Source organism: Pogoniulus pusillus, chromosome 28, assembly GCF_015220805.1.
Source record: "Pogoniulus pusillus isolate bPogPus1 chromosome 28, bPogPus1.pri, whole genome shotgun sequence".
In the NCBI taxonomy this organism is placed as follows: domain Eukaryota; kingdom Metazoa; phylum Chordata; class Aves; order Piciformes; family Lybiidae; genus Pogoniulus; species Pogoniulus pusillus.
The window spans coordinates 16,026,645-16,045,572 of NC_087291.1; the positions used below are offsets into that span (position 1 = coordinate 16,026,645).

The 18,928-nt window shown below is 46.0% G+C and overlaps 1 protein-coding gene across 2 annotated transcripts; it reads right to left on the reverse strand.

Annotated features, from left to right (window-relative positions):
- Positions 1–49: 49 nt before the first annotated feature.
- C1GALT1 (core 1 synthase, glycoprotein-N-acetylgalactosamine 3-beta-galactosyltransferase 1) lies at positions 50–17,138 on the reverse strand. Of its 2 annotated transcripts, none has more exons than XM_064167067.1 (4): positions 17,052–17,138; positions 8,863–9,102; positions 6,407–7,074; positions 50–4,421 (listed from the first exon to the last, which is right to left on the reverse strand). In XM_064167067.1, the coding sequence occupies exons 2-4, from the start codon at positions 9,083–9,085 to the stop codon at positions 4,173–4,175; spliced, it is 1,140 nt and encodes a 379-aa protein (XP_064023137.1). In that variant the 5' UTR covers positions 9,086–9,102; positions 17,052–17,138; the 3' UTR covers positions 50–4,172. The 2 variants fall into 2 exon arrangements, with proteins under 2 accessions (XP_064023137.1, XP_064023136.1); XM_064167066.1 differs by lacking the exon at positions 17,052–17,138 and adding an exon at positions 16,321–16,410.
- Positions 17,139–18,928: the final 1,790 nt, after the last annotated feature.

The window sequence follows — 18,928 nt, forward strand, 5'->3', positions numbered from 1 at the left end:
AGCAAATGGTGCCATGCTTCTGGTGAAAGAAGACAGACATGGAAGTGTGTATGAGATAACTTAGTTTATTCTTTTTATTTTTTCAATCCTCAACTTAATTTTGATGCTAAAAATTGATCAAAGGCACTTCAAAGAAGGTATTTAAGAAACAAATCCTGGTGGTGATAACTCCAGACACGTCACCAACTTCTACCTGCCATTAGGGACACAACTACCTAGAACAGCAAAGTCAAACATTCACAGGTTTTCAGTGGAGCATACTGTCCAGCAGCAATATTCAATTCTTTTTAGAACAAGTGGAGTATTTTTAAATACAACATAGTAAAAGAAAGAAAATGACACTTTTGAAGTTCCACAGAAGCTTTTCTTGACAGAAAAAAAAAAAAGAGAGAGGAAAAAAAAACCTACACAAAAAAGGACAAAACTGCCTTTCCAAGTGGTCCTGGATCCAGGGATCTGTTTTCATCACAGCAGCAGCAAGTACATCAGAGAAACGACCCACACTTTTCTGTCACACAGAGAGGAAACACCCTGCTCAGACAGCAAACTGTTTGGAACAGCTCTAGAATCAGCCCTGCAATAAAACTTAGACCTCTGGAGCCTGAAAGAACAAAGAGCAACACGTGAAGGAAAAAATTAACCCACAGTGATTAATATCTACTCCTAGCAAAGCACAACAGAAAGTGCCCTGAAAGGTGAAGGACACTGAGAAAAGAGCTTCCACTACGTGAGAGATGCTGCTGACATGATCAGTGTCTAACCCTTTAAATGAGGCCAACACAGACCACAAAACGAAGTAGAATGAAAGAAGAGCAAAACTGCTCAATGTCTGCAGAGATTGACACTGTTGTCTGATTAAGAGAGGTGCTCAGATGGTAACCTCTTGGCACTCTTCTGCTTTCTGAACTCAAAGCCACTAAACCAATGTTAAACTTCTGCACTGTGTGACATTCCCACATCCAAATGCAAGCAACTCCTGCCCAGTACTTTCAGGAAAGCAAGTTCAGACTTTTTAAATGAGCCATTTCTATCACCACAGCTCCAGTGGAAGCTTTGAGGCTATGTAACAACCAAGAAACCTTTCAGAAACAAACCCAATGCAGCCAGCAATAAACCAGTACAGTCTAAGAGACCTTAAGTTGTTGTGCCTCAGAAGGATCTACCCCCCTGAAATCCAAGTAGCATCCTCGAGCTGCAGAAATGCTCCAGCTCCATACTTTCTCAAAGCACAAAGACCTGAAACAACAAACTACTAACAGCAGTGTGATATTGTACGTGAAAATTACACTAACAGGTCACATTCCAACCTTGTCCACTGAAGCTTTTGAAGGGAATGAGCTCCAAAGCAGTTATTGCAGAGCCATCAGCTGATCGTTATGGCAATACAATGCACCAGAGAACAAGAGCCCTCTGTCAGCATCACAGAATGGAGCAGCTGATACTTTTCTAGCTTGTCTGGAAGGAAAAGAAGAAATCTTTGCAGTGCTGTTAGAAAGGCAGAAAAACAGAGGCTTAAGAACAAGGACACTTGAAAACAAAGCAAAAATGGGTGATTGAAGAAAAGGCTACTATTCTTTCTCCAGACAGGCCACATATTTATCACTAGGTAGTTAAGCTCTTAGCCTTATTCCCTCAAGAAATGGAACTTTCTCCTTTCTCAGCTCCTTCTGAGGTCACAGATGATTTGTGGAAAGGGACATGCTAGACCCACAAGCCCCAGAACGGTTGCTGAGAAAAGGCTTCACCATGAGCTCAGCTGGTTTAACTTGCCACCTCAGTAGCCAGCCTGTGTGAAGCTCAAACATCTCACTGCCTCTTGTCCACCTGAGCCTCAGGCATGATGAAACTGAAAGGGCAAAGCCAGGCCAGGAATAGGAAGAGGGGAAAATGGTGCCTCACAGGGCAGCACAAGCAAACAGGACACAAATCTGCAGAGAATGGGCAAGGTCACTTCTGCCTTTTGCAGCAGAACATCTTCAATGCCCAGGGATGAACTGAGGAATACAGCTGTAAGAAAGGAACAGCACAGCAGTTCAGCAGATCTTCTACAGGGGCTGACTTTACAGAGATTAAGTAAGGAACTCTGATTTCATTTAGTAGCTTCTTAAAGCATTCCAGAAATGGGTAAGTGCCTGTCTGAATGATGCCGCTGGAGTTATCAATACAGGTGGATTGTGCAGCATGTGGGATGAACGTTGAGCTCACAGGAGGAGGCACCTCTCAGCATGGTACCATCCTTTCTCCTCTGCCTACAGCAAGCTGGAGACTTTTTTCCTGTTTGAAACCAGTGCTGTTCTTACTTTCTACTGGTGACATAAACCAAAGCTCACCTCCCTTTCAGTACTTCAGAGGCAGCTCTGTTCACCAAAGACCAACAGATTTAACCCTGCAGGGACCATTCCTTTAACTAAAACTTGATCAATGAACCCAGCCTGTGTGCAGGCAGAGATGGATGTAGCACTTCAGCTCCAGGAGACAGCTCAGCAATTGCCATCATGCTGCAGAGCAACGGTCAGAAAGGAAGCAAAGACTCTTTACTGTTGGACACCAGGTAGAACCTCAGCCTGTACAAGAACTATCTTTGGAAAATAACAAAAAAGAAAAGAATTCCAGTACTTTATGGTAACAGTCTCTTCCAGGAACATCCTGAAGGACAGCAGCAGTAAATAAGTCTGTCTGCTACCAGTATGTGCCCTTTCCAGAACAAAGACCAGAGGTAATAAGGTTATGTCCAAATTCATCAATATGATGAAGGTGAAAAGTGATAAAATGAAGAAGAAGCTTTTGTCCAGGTGTGGAATAAAGACACACTACATGTTCAAGCTCAACCCTATCTCCCATACTGCTATTCACTCACTGTGGAGAGAAAAAAAAAAGAGAGAGAAATCAGAAAGCTTTATGTTAATCATTTAAAACACAGGCTTGGCCTCTGGAAATGTTCCAGTGATTAAAACACCTCTTCTGTCCCACACCAAGGAAGTCTTTTCAGTCAAGAAGCAGATATATTCATAAAGTAGTGGAGAAAGTTAATGCACTTTGGAAGATTCCTGCGTTCAGGCTGGCTGACCTGAATGAACTGTGTATTTCAGCTCCAAAACAAGGATTATTGAGCAACATTTTGCTCTGAGAAAGGTAACAAGAAGCAGATGCAGAAGAAACTTTAAACAGTGGAGGAGGGTGAAAAAAAATGCCACGTTCAGAGGAGCAGTCAAAGTCGCTTTGCTGCACTTAGTTTGCACCTGTAAAACGCTAATGAAAGAGCTAACTCCACAATCTCAAATTACAGTGATGGGAAAACCCACACCCAGTTGTTGTAATGCCTTTTGTAGCTTTGCTAAGATGCTGCTCTTATTGACACAGGTGTGATGGGAGAGAGCCTTCTGTTTTCAAAGCCATCGGCCTTACCTCACACTGAGAAACTCCGAGATGAATTCTTATATCAATTCAATCAAAAGGGGAAGTGAATTGAAAAACAAAAAGTTAGAAATATGTAAGCAGCTTGCATCATCTCAGCCACTTAAGACCAACTCTTTCTGGGTTTCTCCCTGGAAAAGCACAGATCCAGGTTCAAGGGTTTTTTAACTAATTCCTAGCAGTGAATTCCATTTCTGAAACAATTCAGATTAACCCTTGGGGTGGATCTCTGCCTACTCACAATAACCTCTCATTAAGGCAAAGCAGACTTGAGACTCCCATTTTCACACTTCTCCCTTCCTTATGGAGCAAGGTCAGTTTCACACAAAGGAAATTCAGAGGAAGGTAAATTTCACACAAAGGAATTAAATTCAGGATATTTTGGATCTAGAGAAAGCCCTCGGGAAGTTACTGGCAGTGCAGCATCCAATTCCTAATATGAGAGTGGACCTTAAGGAGCATCTGAAAGGAAACAGAGAAGAGCAAATGGCAACAGCAACACCAAATGATGATCTTTGAACCCATCCACTGTGGTTTCTATGTAGATTCTTCCAGATATTAGTGTACCAGAACAACCTCTTATTGCACAGCTTTAGGGCCCCAAATCTTCATGAGCAGAGCTGTAAGGTCACACTCTCCCAAAGAGTCAGATCCAGCCTCTGCTGTGCACACAGTGACAGGAAGCAGTGCCAAGGCGACTTCTGACCTAAGTAATTCTAGTCCACAAGCTTCATGCAGGAGTTTGAGGAGGCTCTCATTCATTGCACTGGCTTCTTCTTTTTCTCTTCCAAGCCCAGTGAATTCTCAGGAACGTTTTGCTTTAGCTTTTGATTATCCTCCAGTGCTTCAGTTTTGCTCTGCTCTTCTGCTTCCTTTGCCTGATCAGGATTGTACCGATACAAATAGCCATAGGGGCGGAGGTGATAAATCAAATATTCCAAGTGGTACATAGTCACAGAATCCACGTAGTGGAATGAAACTGCAAGATCAGAGCAGCATCCAGGACCCTGTAACACAGATTGAGCCAAAACAATCAGCAATTAATTGCAGAGCATGCCCTGGATTAAAGATCCAACAAGAATTCCAACGTGTACTGGACTCACAGCGGGAAATTCACCATCAGCAGTCATGCACACACGTAACGTTAGGCAATGTGCATTTGCAGCCAAGAAGGCAGCTGTGTGCTGGGCTGTATCAAAAGCAGTGTGACTAGCAGGATGAAGGAAGGGACTCTCCTCTCTCTATTCTGCTCTGGTGAGACTTCACCTGGAGCACTGTGTCCAGTTCTGGTGCTCCCAGCATAAGAGGGACATGATGCTGCTGGAGCGTGTCCAGAGGAGGGCCACAAAGATGATCAGAGAATTGAAGCACCTCCCCTCTGGGGACAAGATGATGGAGCTGCAACTGTTCAGCCTGGAGATAAAGAAGGCTCCGAGGAGACCTTATAGCAGCCTTCCAGTAGCTGAAGTGGGCTACAAGAAAGCTGGGAAGGGACTTTTTACAAGGCCTTGTTGAGATAGGATGAGAGAGAATGCACTGAAGCTTGAAGAGGGAAAGTTCAGACTACACATTAGAAATAGATTCCTCAGAGTGAGGGTGGTGAGACACTGGAACAGGCTGCCCAGGGAGGTTGTGGATGCTCCCTCCCTGGAGGTGTTCAAGAGCAGGTTGGAAAAGGTTCTAGTGGAAGGTGTTCCTGCCCATGGCAGAGGAGGTTGATCTTCAAGGTGCCTTCTAACCTCAACCATTCTGTGAATCCATGACATAGCTGCCCAAGTCTCCTTCCAACATAAAGCTGGACATGGTCTTCTTCTGGAAGGTAGTTTAGTGTTTTGGTTGCTTGGGTTTGAGGGCTTTTTATATCTTATTGTTAAGCTCCCCAGTATTCTAACTCTAATTGATAAGATGAAGTGCTTAAAGACACTGAAGAGAACAACTGTGTTCTGTTTCAATAGATGAGGTGCTGAGGAACATGGTTTAGCACCAGACTTAGCAGAGTTAAGAGAATGGCTGGACTTGATGAGCTTAAAAGGTCTTTCCCAACTAAAACAATTCTATGCTTGTAATACTCAACAGGTTTCATCTCTTTGACAATGTTAACCAACTAGCACCACAAGGAAGTCTCAAAATAAGTTCTGAGTTACAGTTTGAGGTGAATCTTGTTCTAGGTTGGACATGACGATCCTGAGGGGCTTTGCCAACCTGAATGGTTTTGTGATTCTGAGTGCTATTTCTAGAGGTTTTGTGCAAAGTTTGCTGTTAGGGAGAAGATAGAATCATAGGATCAAAGAACAGCTTAGAACAGCTTGAGTTGGAAGGGACCTTAAAGATCATCCAGTTCCAACCCCCCTGCCATGGTTAAGTGACACCTCCTGCTAGATCAAGTTACTCAAAGCTTCCTCCAACCTGGTGTTAAACATTTCCAGGGATGAGGTGTCCACAACTTCCCTGGGCAAGACAGAGCTGTCTCAGTGCCACCTCTCTTCTCATCAGGCTGTAATGTAACCAAGCCATACTGTTTGTGCATTGGCAGCTTGGAATGACCCATGCTGGTGTATTCTTCCTGCACACTGGTAGCTGCAGGAGTTAGGAAGATTGTGTGAGATATGAGGGCACAAACCAGAAAACTAACTGCAAGAAAGGCAGTAGTGGTGCCAGTAGACAAATGTGTCAAAGGGTTTCATCCTCTTTTGCTGTCTACTGAAAACAGCAAACCAGCAATGACAATTAGAGCTTCAGTAGCTGTTCTGGAATGTTCAGTAGTGAGCATCACCTTTTGGTCAATCAGTGTACTCAATGTATCCTCACACAGGTGTATCACAACAGAATTTTCTTTCCTAAGCTCTACTGACCAGCTATGAAGCTGCTACTTCACCCTTCAAACCCATCATAAGATGTATTTCATCAAATGAGCATGAAGCTGCTAATTCACACATGCAACCCACCATAAGATGTGCTTCATCAGATGAATACCAGGCTCCTAAACACTTACCTCTACAGCAGGATAGTAATTGTAATTCCAGTACCAGAATGTTTTTGGTAGGTATCCTCTGATCAAGTGATGCTCTGGAACAAAGGGATGAAAAGTTTCTCTGCCATTTGTATCCCTAGAATCTCCTGCTTCCACATTAATGATCTCCATGCATTTTCCCAGTGCTAGGTCTTCAATAGAAGAACTGTGGGAGCATTTCTTTGTTTTGAATGCAGCAACAAATCTCTTCAGGGCTTCTTTGCTCAGAACATATCCTGCTCCTCCACTCATGTAGCCCTGTTTCACATAAGGCTTAAATCTTCTTCCAAAGTAGATTGGTTGTTCAGGACTGTATTTGGACAGAAGCCATCTCAAATTGTCCAGTATAACATAAGTATCATCATCTGCTTTCATAAACCAATCAGCATCATCAAAATAATGGTCATGTACATATTGAAAAGCTTTAATAGTTTTCCAGTACAGTTGGTCTCTGCCTTCTTTGGTTTCTAGGCCCACAGCTGGGAAGTCTTTGTTTTCCTCAGAGCTCATAAAAAGTATTTTATTACACCGTTGGGCCCAAGTGGCCTTAACATGCTTGGCTTTCTTTTCTAGATTCTGAGGTCCAGTCATGACCCAGCACAGTATTTTCACCTTCTGATACAGATCCTCTGCAATATTTTTGTTCTCATCTGCAACAAAACAAAAAGTTCCAAATCAGTATTAACTTGGCTGCAAAACAAACTGAGATCAGTTTCTAGATCAGAAAAAAAAACATGCAGAGAAAAAGGAGTTTGCTTCCAAATGTACTTGATGAAATTAATGTTAGATGGAGGGAAGAAAATAAAGAAGACTCCCAATGATCAAGAAGCTAAAATCATTAAAGCTACTTCAGACTTTTCAGGCCAAGGGAAAGCATAAAAGCCATATCAAAATGAGTATCTGGTGATAGATGTGTGGCTTCAGAAAACCTTGACTTGTACATAAAAGCAATTTGGAAGCAACTTCTTTAATGGTGTTGGAAGACTAAAGAAAGTTTAAAAGCTGAATATTTGTGTTCACAATGAAGAAAACTTTATGATTCCAACACAGGAAGGTCAAAAAAGATCATACCATGAATAGGTAGAGACAGGACTAAGGGGAATGGAGCAAAGCTGGAGGTGGGGAGATTCAGAGCAGAGGTGAGGAGGAAGTTGTTGAGCAGGAGAGTGGTGAGAGGCTGGAATGGGTTGCCCAGGGAGGTGGTTGAGACCACATGTCTGGAGGTGTTTCAGGCCAGGCTGGCTGAGGCTGTGGGCAGCCTGCTCTAGGGTAGGGTGTCGCTGGGCATGGCAGGGGAGTTGGAACTAGATGATCCTTGTGGTCCCTTCCAACCCTGACTGATTCTATGATTCTATGAATATATTTAACAGAGTTTAACTATCAAGATCTAATAAATATTTCTAAATCAGCATCATGGTTTTGATGAAAAAAAACAGATGGAAAAGCAGAAGGAATTTATCACCAAGTCAAGCTTAATCCTATTTGTAACAAAAAAATCTGATTAGATAAATTAGGGCACTACAAAACTTGAATTATTGCTGTGTTAAAATGGTTTTCTTTGTAGAAGTTCCAGCAGCATAGGCCCATTTGTCTGAGGTGTGTAAAACAATGTTTTTTACAAGCATTCATTTCCCTCAGAGAAAATATTTTGACTTGAAACATACAGAGTGATTTTAACTCGTGTAAAAGGATATTCCACAGAGAGTGAGATCTGCATAACTGGGCCTAAACTATTCCTGCTTACACCTCCTACAAGGACAGATCAGATTTCTTCAGAACAATCTCCCACATGTGAAACGTTCACAAGCTTGTCTCACAAAGCCTGCAGCTTAAATACTTTTTAAAACAGCAAATTACTTATTAACATCTTCTTCAGTAAATGTCTTATGGAGCATTTTTTCTCTCATCCAAACAGTCCCAACTAGGACACTACCTGTGTTTAGAATTAACTAATTTTAATGAGCTGTGTCCAAGGTGTGAAACATTAGAAGGGCCTAGCTTTGGAAGGAAAGCACAACCAAAAATAAAGTAAAAGTGCAACAGAATTTTCCCATTTTTAACTGAGTTTGGACTGCTCTATAATCAGCTTGGCAATGCTCACAGCACTCTCTGCCCCACAGCCTCAATTCCAAGCCTCAGCGTAACTCCCATTTGATGACAGTAGTTCATTTGAGAAGTTCCTGCTTACAAACAAGTCTGGCTACAGAAACTAGAGAAAAAAATTGGCCTCTGAGGAAAAAAAAAATCAGTCCTGTAATAAAAAAAAAAAGTAAAGAAAGAAAACTACCATTCAGGAGAACAAAGTCATTCAGATGTAACCTGAACATGTGGCAAGTAAAAGAAAAGGGGATTCATACAAATTCTTGGCAGTGAAGAAAGCAACATTTTGCAATGCATGAAAAAGAGGAATATTACACACACAGTGTGTAATAAAATACCTTTATGCTGTCCAGAGTCTGCATTAAAATTCATCTGTCCTTGCAGCTGATTGTTATCAGTATCTGCTGAGTGTTGACCATGTGGATCATTGTGCAGGATATGAGGCTGGACCTTAACCTGTTCCTCTAGTATAATGCTGAACAGGAGGTAGCAGACAAAAAATCCAATTGCTGATCCAAAAGTGAAGGTTAGAAGGTTTATCAAAGACTTAGAAGAGGCCATCTCCTGAAGGTGATACACTGTCAAACACAAAAGAAAAATACATTGAGCTCAAAGCTACTTAGCACAGAAATCAAATCCCAGATGAGGGGGAGACATCAAATCACAAATGAGAGTGAGACATCAAATCTTAGACAAGAGGGGAGACATCAAATCCCAAATGAGAGGGGAACATCAAATCCCAAATGAAGGGGAGATATGAAATCCTAAACAAGAGAGGAGACATCAAATCCCAAATGAGAGTGAGACATCAAATCCTAAACAAGAGTGGGACATAAAATCCCAAACGAGATGGGGACACCCACATCCCAAATGAGAGTGAGACATCAAATCCCAAAGAAGAGGGGGGATATCAAATCCCAAAGAAGAGGGGGGACATCAAATCCTAAACAAGAGTGGGACATAAAATCCCAAATGAGAGGGGGACATCAAATCCCAAACTAGAGGAAGGACATAAAATCCCAAATGAGAGGGGGGCATCCACATCTCAAATGAGAGTGAGACATCAAATCCTAAACAAGAGGTGAGACATCAAATCCCAAATGAGAGGGGGACATCAAATCCCAAACTAGAGGGAGGACATAAAATCCCAAATGAGAGGGGGGCATCCACACCTCAAATGAGAGTGAGACAGCAAATCCTAAATGAGAGGGGAGACATCAAATCCCAAATGAGAGGGGGGCATCAAAACTCAAACGAGGGGGTAAGCCAAGGACTGAATCTCTGAAAGCAGAGACTTCAGTGCTAGCTCAGATTCATCTCCCCTGAGCTTGCAGGGAAGCTGAAGTCCATGAACAATGCAAATACTCATATTAAATTGTACAGCCATTGATAAATATGAATGGTCAAAGGCACACCACATATTCCATAGCTTAAAATGATAAAGGACAGTCATAAATCACAATGGTGACTAGACATACAAAAACATTCAGTATATCCAAGAGTGGAGACATTTAAAGTACAGCATCTTAATTATAAGATTTTAACATATGTTCCCTTCTTTATTCTTTTTGACTCAAGAAATCTGTGCTTTAAAATGTAATTTACGAAGCTAAAAGGCAACCTGCAGGTCAAGATACAGCTTGGCCATGAAATGTACTTGAATTCCAGGAGTATATTACAGGAATTCTTGAACAGATGCCAAACACAAGAAGAGTTACTACAGCAAATTTACCCTCACATTAGAGTAGTTTTCACAGAATTGTTTTGCTTGGAAAAGACCTTTAAGATACAGTCACAGAGTCATAGAATGGTTTGGGTTGGAAGGGACCTCCAAAGGTCATCCAGTCCAACTCCTTCTGTAGTCAGCAGGGAAATCCTCACCTAGATCAGGGTGAGCAGAGCCCTGTCCAGATTCACCTTGAATATCTCCAGGGACAGGGCCTCGACCACCTCTCTGAGCAACCTGTTGCAGTGCTGAAGAACTTGTTCCTAACATCCAATCTCAATCTGCTGTTCTCTAGTTTGAAGCCGTTGCCCCTGGTCTTATCACCATAGGCCTTTGTTAGCATTCTCCATCCTTCCTGTTGGCCTCCTTCAGGTACTGGAAAGTGATGATTAGGTCTCCCTGGAGACCTCTGCTTCACTGTTAAGGTGGAGATACACTGTAAAGGTCTTCAGTCAGTGTCCTCCTCTATGCTTGGGCTGGATGTTAGGAGGAAGTTCTTCCCAGAGAGCATGATCTGCCATTGGAATGGGCTGCCCAGGGAGGCGGCGGAGACGTCGTCCCTGGAGGTGTTCAAGCAAAGACTGGATGAGGCACTCAGTGCCTCCTGGAGTCCTTTCACTTCAGGAAATAGTGAGGACAGACTTCCAGAAGACTAAGACAACACCTGAATTTCCATACAGAAACACACACTTTTAAAAGGCATCTGTAGGAACAAGAAATGACATCATCCTCAAAGCTTCTTCTACTCATCAAACCCCTCATATTCCAGGAATAAAAACCTCTTCACTTCAGCCACACCCTTGCTCCTTAGAAACTAAAGGACTTGAAAACCATTTTTTTCTAAACAGCATCAGCATCTCCACCTGCAAAAAGTGAACTTTAAGACATGCCAAACAAGTCTGAAATTTTATATATTAAAAACTTTTAATCTAATTTTAGGCTGCTGAGAGCTGAGGCCTTTGCATAATTGCAAAGGGTTGAGATATTTTCTAGTAATTCATGACTAACCACCAGAAACAGTGCCTGTTAAATATAAGCTGGATTCAAGCCAGGGCCTTACAAACAAGTGGCTGATGTTCCCTCTGCTAGGATCATTGCTAACGTCAGTGGGCACAACCCAATTGAGTTAGGGAGCCAAAAAAAGAAAATTATGGACTGAAAAGCATCGATCAGAGAAGAGCTGCAGCCACCCAAACAACTCATCCAGCCTGCATCCACTTCTCTCCCTGGCTGTGCAGTCTATTGGAAACAGCCTGGCCCCCAAGCAAGCTGCATTCATAGACTCATAGAATCAATCAGGTTGGAAGACACAAATCTATCACCAGATACCCATTTTGATATGGCTATCACCACAAAGTCCCCTCAATGTCTGCAACACACAAAGGGAGGGAGATAAAATAAAACAACACCTTCCTTCAGCAGACTGAAAGAGGGGGGGAACTTAAAATCCATGCATGTACACAGCACAGCTACAGCAATTTCTAGAAGAAAATGCCTCTGTTGTCCCACTTCTCAATATTAGGTGTCCTTTTGCCACACAACTTCGGTTATCTGCTCTAGCAGCTGTTAAAATTACTCTTGCATAGAGAGAAGAAAAAAAATTGCTTGAAAAGTAGCTGCTGCTTATTAAACTATGGAATGATGTTAAATTAGACTCTTCAGGAGAGAAGAAAAAACTTTAAGTGCATTGGAAATGTTAAAAGAGGCAAGGGGGGGAGTGCATTCTTCACATTTGGAAATCAGAAGGTGAGATGGCAGTACCCACAGGCAAAGACCATTTCTAGGAGCAGGTATTAACAGATGCTGAAACTGTGCTTCATGTTTGAAAACTACAACTAGAGGCATTTCATAACAATCTAAAATATTCTGCTCCTTGTTCTATCAATTTTATATCAGGTTGGACCCCTGCAGAGATTATTAGAATGCTTTGGGTTAGAAGAGACCTTCAGGATCACACATGTGTGCACATCCTTATTATTTCTAAACCCCATGAGTAAACAAGAGAGAAACCTTCTGGTTTTGTATTACCTTTATATTATCTTCCAAGATTTAGGGTTGAAGAGTCAACAATCTTCAAGCTTAGAGAAAATTAACTTCCCTGTGTGAGAGGCTGCTGAAGCAGGCAGGCCAAAAGGAGACAAGGCTGCTGGAATTCCATGTCTCCAGGATCAGGCAGTGACAAGACTGTGGCTGTACTTCCACAGCTGCACATGCAAACATGCACATGGCTGACCACACAGCTACAACCAGTGTTCAAACAAACACAAGCACGGGCTGGCCTTAAGATGCTTCGCTCACTCTCTGACCAGGGCCAACATCTGTTACTGGGCTGCATGGATCCTTCCAGTAACTGGCTTCAGACACTGAATCTATCCAGGAACCAACCCTGAATCCTCCTCTGATCTCACTATCATCAATCCTACACTTACAGCTGCCTCAAACCTGACTCCCACATCTCTTGTCCCACTCATTGGACAGCCCTGCATGCTAACAGCACCTACCCACTGGCCTACTTGGCAAAACAAGACTCCAGCCTCCCCACTTACTGGCACTGCAGATGCATGAGTCTCTGTGACTTAGTCTCTGCTCCAGATGTTGCCATTCAGACCCTCACTGCAGCCTCTCCAGTTGCTTGCACACCAGACAGATTCCTATAACTCATGGCACCACTCCAGTTGCTGGTGCCCAGACCTCTGTAAGCTCACGTGAATATAGCACAGAGGCCTCTCATCCAGGAAAAGAGATGCAAATAGAGCTTAATGAGACATGAGGACAGGCTGTGGGTAACCTGGCACAGGCATGGCCAAACATATTGACCAGCCACTTCTTTATAAGTGACTAGGCCCTTTAATCCCTCATCCTTCTATTTCTGTGCAGTATTCCTCCTCAAATCACCCTGTTTACTCCTTTTAGTCTCTTCCCTAAGTATCCATAATAGGATCACAGAATCTCAAGATGTCAGGAGTTGGAAAGGGCCCAAAGAGATCATCCAGTCCAACCCCCCTGCCAGAGCAGGACCACACAATCTAGCTCAGGGCACACAGGAACACATCCAGACAGGCCTGGAAAGGCTCCAGAGAAGGAGACTCCACAGCCTCTCTGGGCAGCCTGTGCCAGTGCTCTGGGACCTTTACAGGAAAGAAGTTCCTCCTTATGTTGAGCTGGAACCTCCTGTGCTGCAGCTTCCATCCATTGCTCCTTGTCCTAGCCCAGGCAGCAAGTGAGCAGAGCCTGTCTCTCCTCTCCTGACCCCCAGCCCTCAGATATTTATAAACACTCATTAAATCCCCTCTCAGTCTTCTCTACTGCAGACTAAACAGCCCCAGATCCCTCAGCCTCTCCCCATCAGGCAGTGCTCCAGTCCCCTCATCATCCTCTTAGCCCTCCCTTGGACCCTCTCCAGCAGATCCCTGCCCCTTTTAAACTGGGGAGCCCAAAATTGAAGGCAGTACTCAAGATGAGGTCTCACCAAGGCAGAGTAGAAGGGGAGGAGAACCTCCCTCGATCTGCTGGACACACTCTTAATACACTCCAGGATCCCATTGCCCCCCTTAGTCACAAGGGCACATTGCTGTGCTATGAACAACTTGTCCAAGTCACAAGGCACTCTTCTCCTGTAGCCCATAACACATCCCACATTATGTATTCAATTATGTATTCAATTATCCCCCTTAGAAGCTGTTCCAGAGAGCCTTTCTGTTGACTAATCTTGATGCATGTCATGCCTGGGCAATGGAGCTGATGGTTCTGCAGTGACAGAACCGGGGGCTGCTTTCTCTAAGGAGATTACTGAGGTCCCTCTTCTGCTGTGCTTCTGTGCTGACCTGGTGATAAGACTTGTAACACCTTCATCTAAAATACTGTCTCGCTCTGCTAGCTGTTCCAACAAGGGTTAAGGTCACCTTCACAGCATCACAGAGTTTCAATTGGAAAAGACCTCTGAGATCATTGAGCCCAACCACAGAATCATAGAATCAACCAGGTTGGAAGAGACTTCCAAAGTCATCCAGTCCAACCTATCCTCCAGCCCTAGCCAACCAACTAGACCATGGCACTCAGTGCCTCATCCAGACTTGAACACCTCAACCTAGCACAACCATGGCCATTAAACCATGTCCCTAAGGTTTCTTGAACACCTTCAGGGATGGGGACTCCACCACCTCCCTGGGCAGCCTGGCATTCATTGCCCAGACACTCAGGAAAGAATTTTTTTTCCTAATATCCAACCTAACCCTTCCCTAGCACAACTCCAAGCCATTTCCTCTCATTCATTCACCTAAGAATAGGGAGAAGAGACCAACCCTCACTTCACTACAGCCTAAACCAAAGCAACCTTAAGAATTCCCTGTGCAATAAGAATATATGATACTGGATCTAGCTCAAAACCCTCCAATCCCTTTAGAATGAATACTTTAAAACAAAGTCAAACTATGTAACTTTTTTTACTTAAGAAGAAACACATTCAACAATAAAATACCCCAAGCAGACAGATTACAAACAAAATATAACTCCCAACGACAACCAAATCTGAGATTTTGGAATTTCCAGAGTGCTGGGCATAATTCCAGATATTTTTCGTGCATATTTTCCCTAGTATCATTCTGTAATCACTTTAATATTTGACAATTAGCTATGAGAAACATCACTAGTCTACAGGCAGCTGACTTTCCTTGCATCCCTTAGGAAGTGAAGGGGAAGCTCCAAGGGCCTCAGCATGAAATGGAATGTAAATGCCCTTGGAAAGAGGCATCATTTGCAATGAAATTGATCTCTGCTGTGTCCTCAACAGCCAAGCAACGCATCAGAATGATTCAAGTAGAAAACAGTTTAGCTGTGCAGTGCCCAAGAAAGGTCTTCTGCTCAGAAAGTCCCATTACTTAGAATCATAGAATCAGTCATGGCAGGAAACACAGGATCATCTAGTTCCAACCCCCCTGCTATGGGCAAGGACACCCTAACCTAAATCAGGCTGCACAAAGCCTCAGCCAGCCTGGCCTGAAACACCTCCAGCCATGGGGCCTCAAACACCTCCCTGGGCAACCCATTCCAGCCTCTCACCACTCTCCTGCTCAACAACTTCCTCCTCACCTCCAGTCAGAATCTCCCCACCTCCAGCTTCGCTCCATTCCCCTTAGTCCTGTCACTCCCTGATAGCCCAAAAAGTCCCTCCCCAGCTTTTTTGTAGGCCCCCTTCAGATCCTGTAAGGCCACTTCCAAAAGCTTTCTATGGATACACACAATCAAAGTTGTTCCAGTTGGAAAAGACCTTTAAGATCAGCCCAACACACTGATGTGCTTCTGAAACGATGCTGAACGCAAAGCAGTGGTACCTCTGCTAGTGATGCCTGCACCAAGGATTACTGTGAGCTGCTGCAGCTTTCTGTCAGCTAAGCACAGATGACATTTTTCACTTCCAGCTTTTCTTTTGCTCTAAGCAATTCCTTGCAGAAGATTTTTTTCCCCATCAGTACCCCCATGGATTTTCTATCCAAAACTAGAGCAAAAAGCAAAGTATTTCGGTCCAGGCGGCCAGCAGCAGCTTTGAAACAAGCTCTGTGACAATCCACGGCACAAGTGAGATGGAAGATCTTGGTAACCTCCTTCCTCGTTCCAAAAACTGACACTCTCCTTTAGCAACAAGTTACCATGCCCTAAGCGTGGCTTTCTAGACCTTTAGCACCCTAGATCTTAGTGAAATCAGTCCAGGAAGTCCCCAGCTACATGGGGCAGCAAGCGGCCGGGCGGGGAGCAGCGATCAGTTCCCCTCCACAAGGCTCCTCGCCGGCTCTGAGGGACTCGCTATGCCCCAGGGAGATGCCTCCTTCAGAACCTCTCCTACGCGGGCGAGCAGCCAGGCACCTGCCGTTCCCTCAACAGCAGCTCCTGCGGGCACCCTCCCGACGGCCGCCGATATGACACGCACCGCCCCGACCACCCCCTCCCGCTCCGTCACCACAGGAAGGCAGCACCTTCCTTCACGTCGCCTCCCCGATCGCGGCGCCGCTCTCAGCGGCCCACCGGCCTCCCGCACTTCCGGGGGCCCGGCGCCACCGCCCGGCCCCGCTCTCACCTCAGCGGCTGCCGGAGGCCCTCAGCCGCGCGGGCCGCGAGCAGCCGTGGGCCGCGCGCAGGGCAGGCCAGCGCCGGTCCCGCCGCCCCGCGCCGCCAGTGCCGCCAGTGCCGCCCTCCAGTGCCGCCAGCGCCGCCAGTGCCGCCGGCACCATCCCGCCGCCCGCGCTGCGCGCCCCCGGGCCGCCCGGCCCCGCCCCGCCGCCTGCTCATTGGGCAGCCAGCGGGGGGCGTCGCCCAGCCGCCGCCACGCGCGGTTAACCCCTGCGCGCCCCGCGGGACTCGCCGCGTGGCGGTTGGCGCTGCTGCGCGGCCCCGCGCTGCTGCTCTGCTGGGGGGCGGGGAGGAGGCAGCGGGGCCCCCGCGGCGCTGCGCGGCCTCCCCTCCCGCGGGAGTCACGCGTGGGGACGGGGATCGGCCCTTGCTACCTGCCCTCCCACGCCTGTCCGCCGGGAGGGCCGCGAGTGGCCAGGGCCGGAGCTGCGGCGTGAGGGCGGAGGCCAGCCTCGCTCAGTGGCTTGAGCGGGGTTTCGAGGCAGAGAGTGGGAAAAGGAGAGCTTGCGAGGGCGAGGCGGAGGCGCAGAGCGGGGAGTGTCACCTCCCCGTGGCCGCTGGAAGGTTTGTAAGCGGTGAGGTGTCTCAGCGGCGCTGCCTCTGCCTCTGGCTCTCCAGGCACGTTTAGGAAAGAAAAGCCCCGGCCAGGGCTGTCCCTCCACCCCTCCATGGCGTTACCTTGCTCTTGGCTGCCGGCTCTTGCCGGGATGCGGCCGTGTCGTGAGCTCAGGCCGGGCTGCGGAGCTCCGCTGCTCTCCAGCCCCTCATTCCCTTCACTTCAGCCGGTCTGGAGCCTCTCAGCACTTCCAAAATACCATTAGGCAAGGGCGAGAGATGTTGCTAGGTAACGGAACCCTCTGAAATCATTCCTTATCTCCCTGTGCTAATGCTGCCTACCTTTTTTTTTTCACGGCTGTGGCATTTCTCGATAGCTTTCCACAGGGAAAAATAAATCTATGAAATCTGAAGAGCGATTGTAGATGTAAGAGGTGGTTTGCAAGACTTCATTTTGCAAGCAGTGGGTAGCCGGTGGAGCTCTGCAGTCCATAGGTAAAGGGGTTTTGTGAAGGACCGAGGCGCAGCTGCGTGCAAACAACTGGTCCATGCTAAGAGCCACTGATGCTTCTCTAAGTGGAGGTCACTGCATACACCGACACCTCACTGTATCTCCTCCTCCTCCATGGCTCTCAGGCCTTCCTCCAGCCTGTCCAGGGGTTCAGTCCAAACCACACCTCTGCCTCTTTGTGGCTGTAGATCTGTGTGCTTGGTTTTTTTTTCTTCACACATAATCACAGAAACTTCCAGGTTGGCAAAGCCCCTCAGGATCACCAAGTCCAACCTAGAACCCTGCTCTACAAGGTTCACCTTAAACCATATCCCTAAACACCACATCTAAACCATCCCTTACACACAGCCAGGCTGGGTGACTCCACCACCTCCCTGGGCAGCTCATTCCAGTCCCTGACCACTCTTTCCGTGAAAAACTTTTTCCTAATGTCCAGTCTAAACCTCCCCAGCCTCAGCTTGAGGCCATTCACAGAATCACAGGTTGGAAGAGACTTCTAGCATCATCGAGTCCAATTTATCACCTAATCCTTCTAATCAACTAAACCATTGCACTAAGTGTCTCATCCAGCCTCCTTTTAAACACCTCCAGGGTTGGTGACTCCACCACTTCCCCGGGCAGCCCATTCCAATGCCAATCACTCTCTCTGACAACAACTTCCCCCTAAAATCCAGCCTAGACCTCCCCTGGCACAGCTTGAGGCTGTGTCCCCTTCTTCTGTTGCTGGGTGCCTGGCAGAAGAGCCCAACCCCACCTGGCTATAGCCTCTCTTCACAGAGTTGTAGCCAGCAAAGAGCTCTGCCCTGAGCCTTCTCTTCTGCAGGCTGCACACCCCCAGCTCCCTCAGCCTCTCCTCACAGGGCTGTGCTCCAGGCCCCTCACAGCTTCATTTCTTCCCCAGCTCAGCCCATGGCAATTTAGAACCAGCACACTGAGCCTCCCAGCTATGCAGAATTAATTCTCAAAATTAATCTAAGCATCATAAGTCTTAATTTTACCTCAGGGTTGGGGGCATCATTGAATAGAGCCTGGCACCTTCAGCTTAACACCTACCCCTCAGATATTTATAGAGGTTAGTAAGATCCCCTCTCAGCCTTCTCCTCTCAAGACTAAACAGCCCCAGGCCTTTCTTCATTGGACAGATGTTCCAGTCCTGCAATGACACTCACAGCTCTCTGTTGGACCCTCTCCAGTAGATCCCTGTCTCTTTTGAACTGGGAAGTCCCAAACTGTCACTTAACAGAAGGCAATCACAGCTTGTGACTGGTTTGGCCACATCGTCATGGCTGATTCATATTTTATAGAGGCATTTACATACACTGCATGCAAGCAGGGTTGTTTATTTTTCACTTAGAGATAGATGAGCACTCTCTGGTAGTTCAGAGCCCTTGAACCTGCCCCTCAAAGGGGCTTCCTTGTGTGTGCAGTGCTAGTGAACACTTCAACACCTGCCGTGCAACACTGCTTTGCATAGCAAACAGCTTCTGGG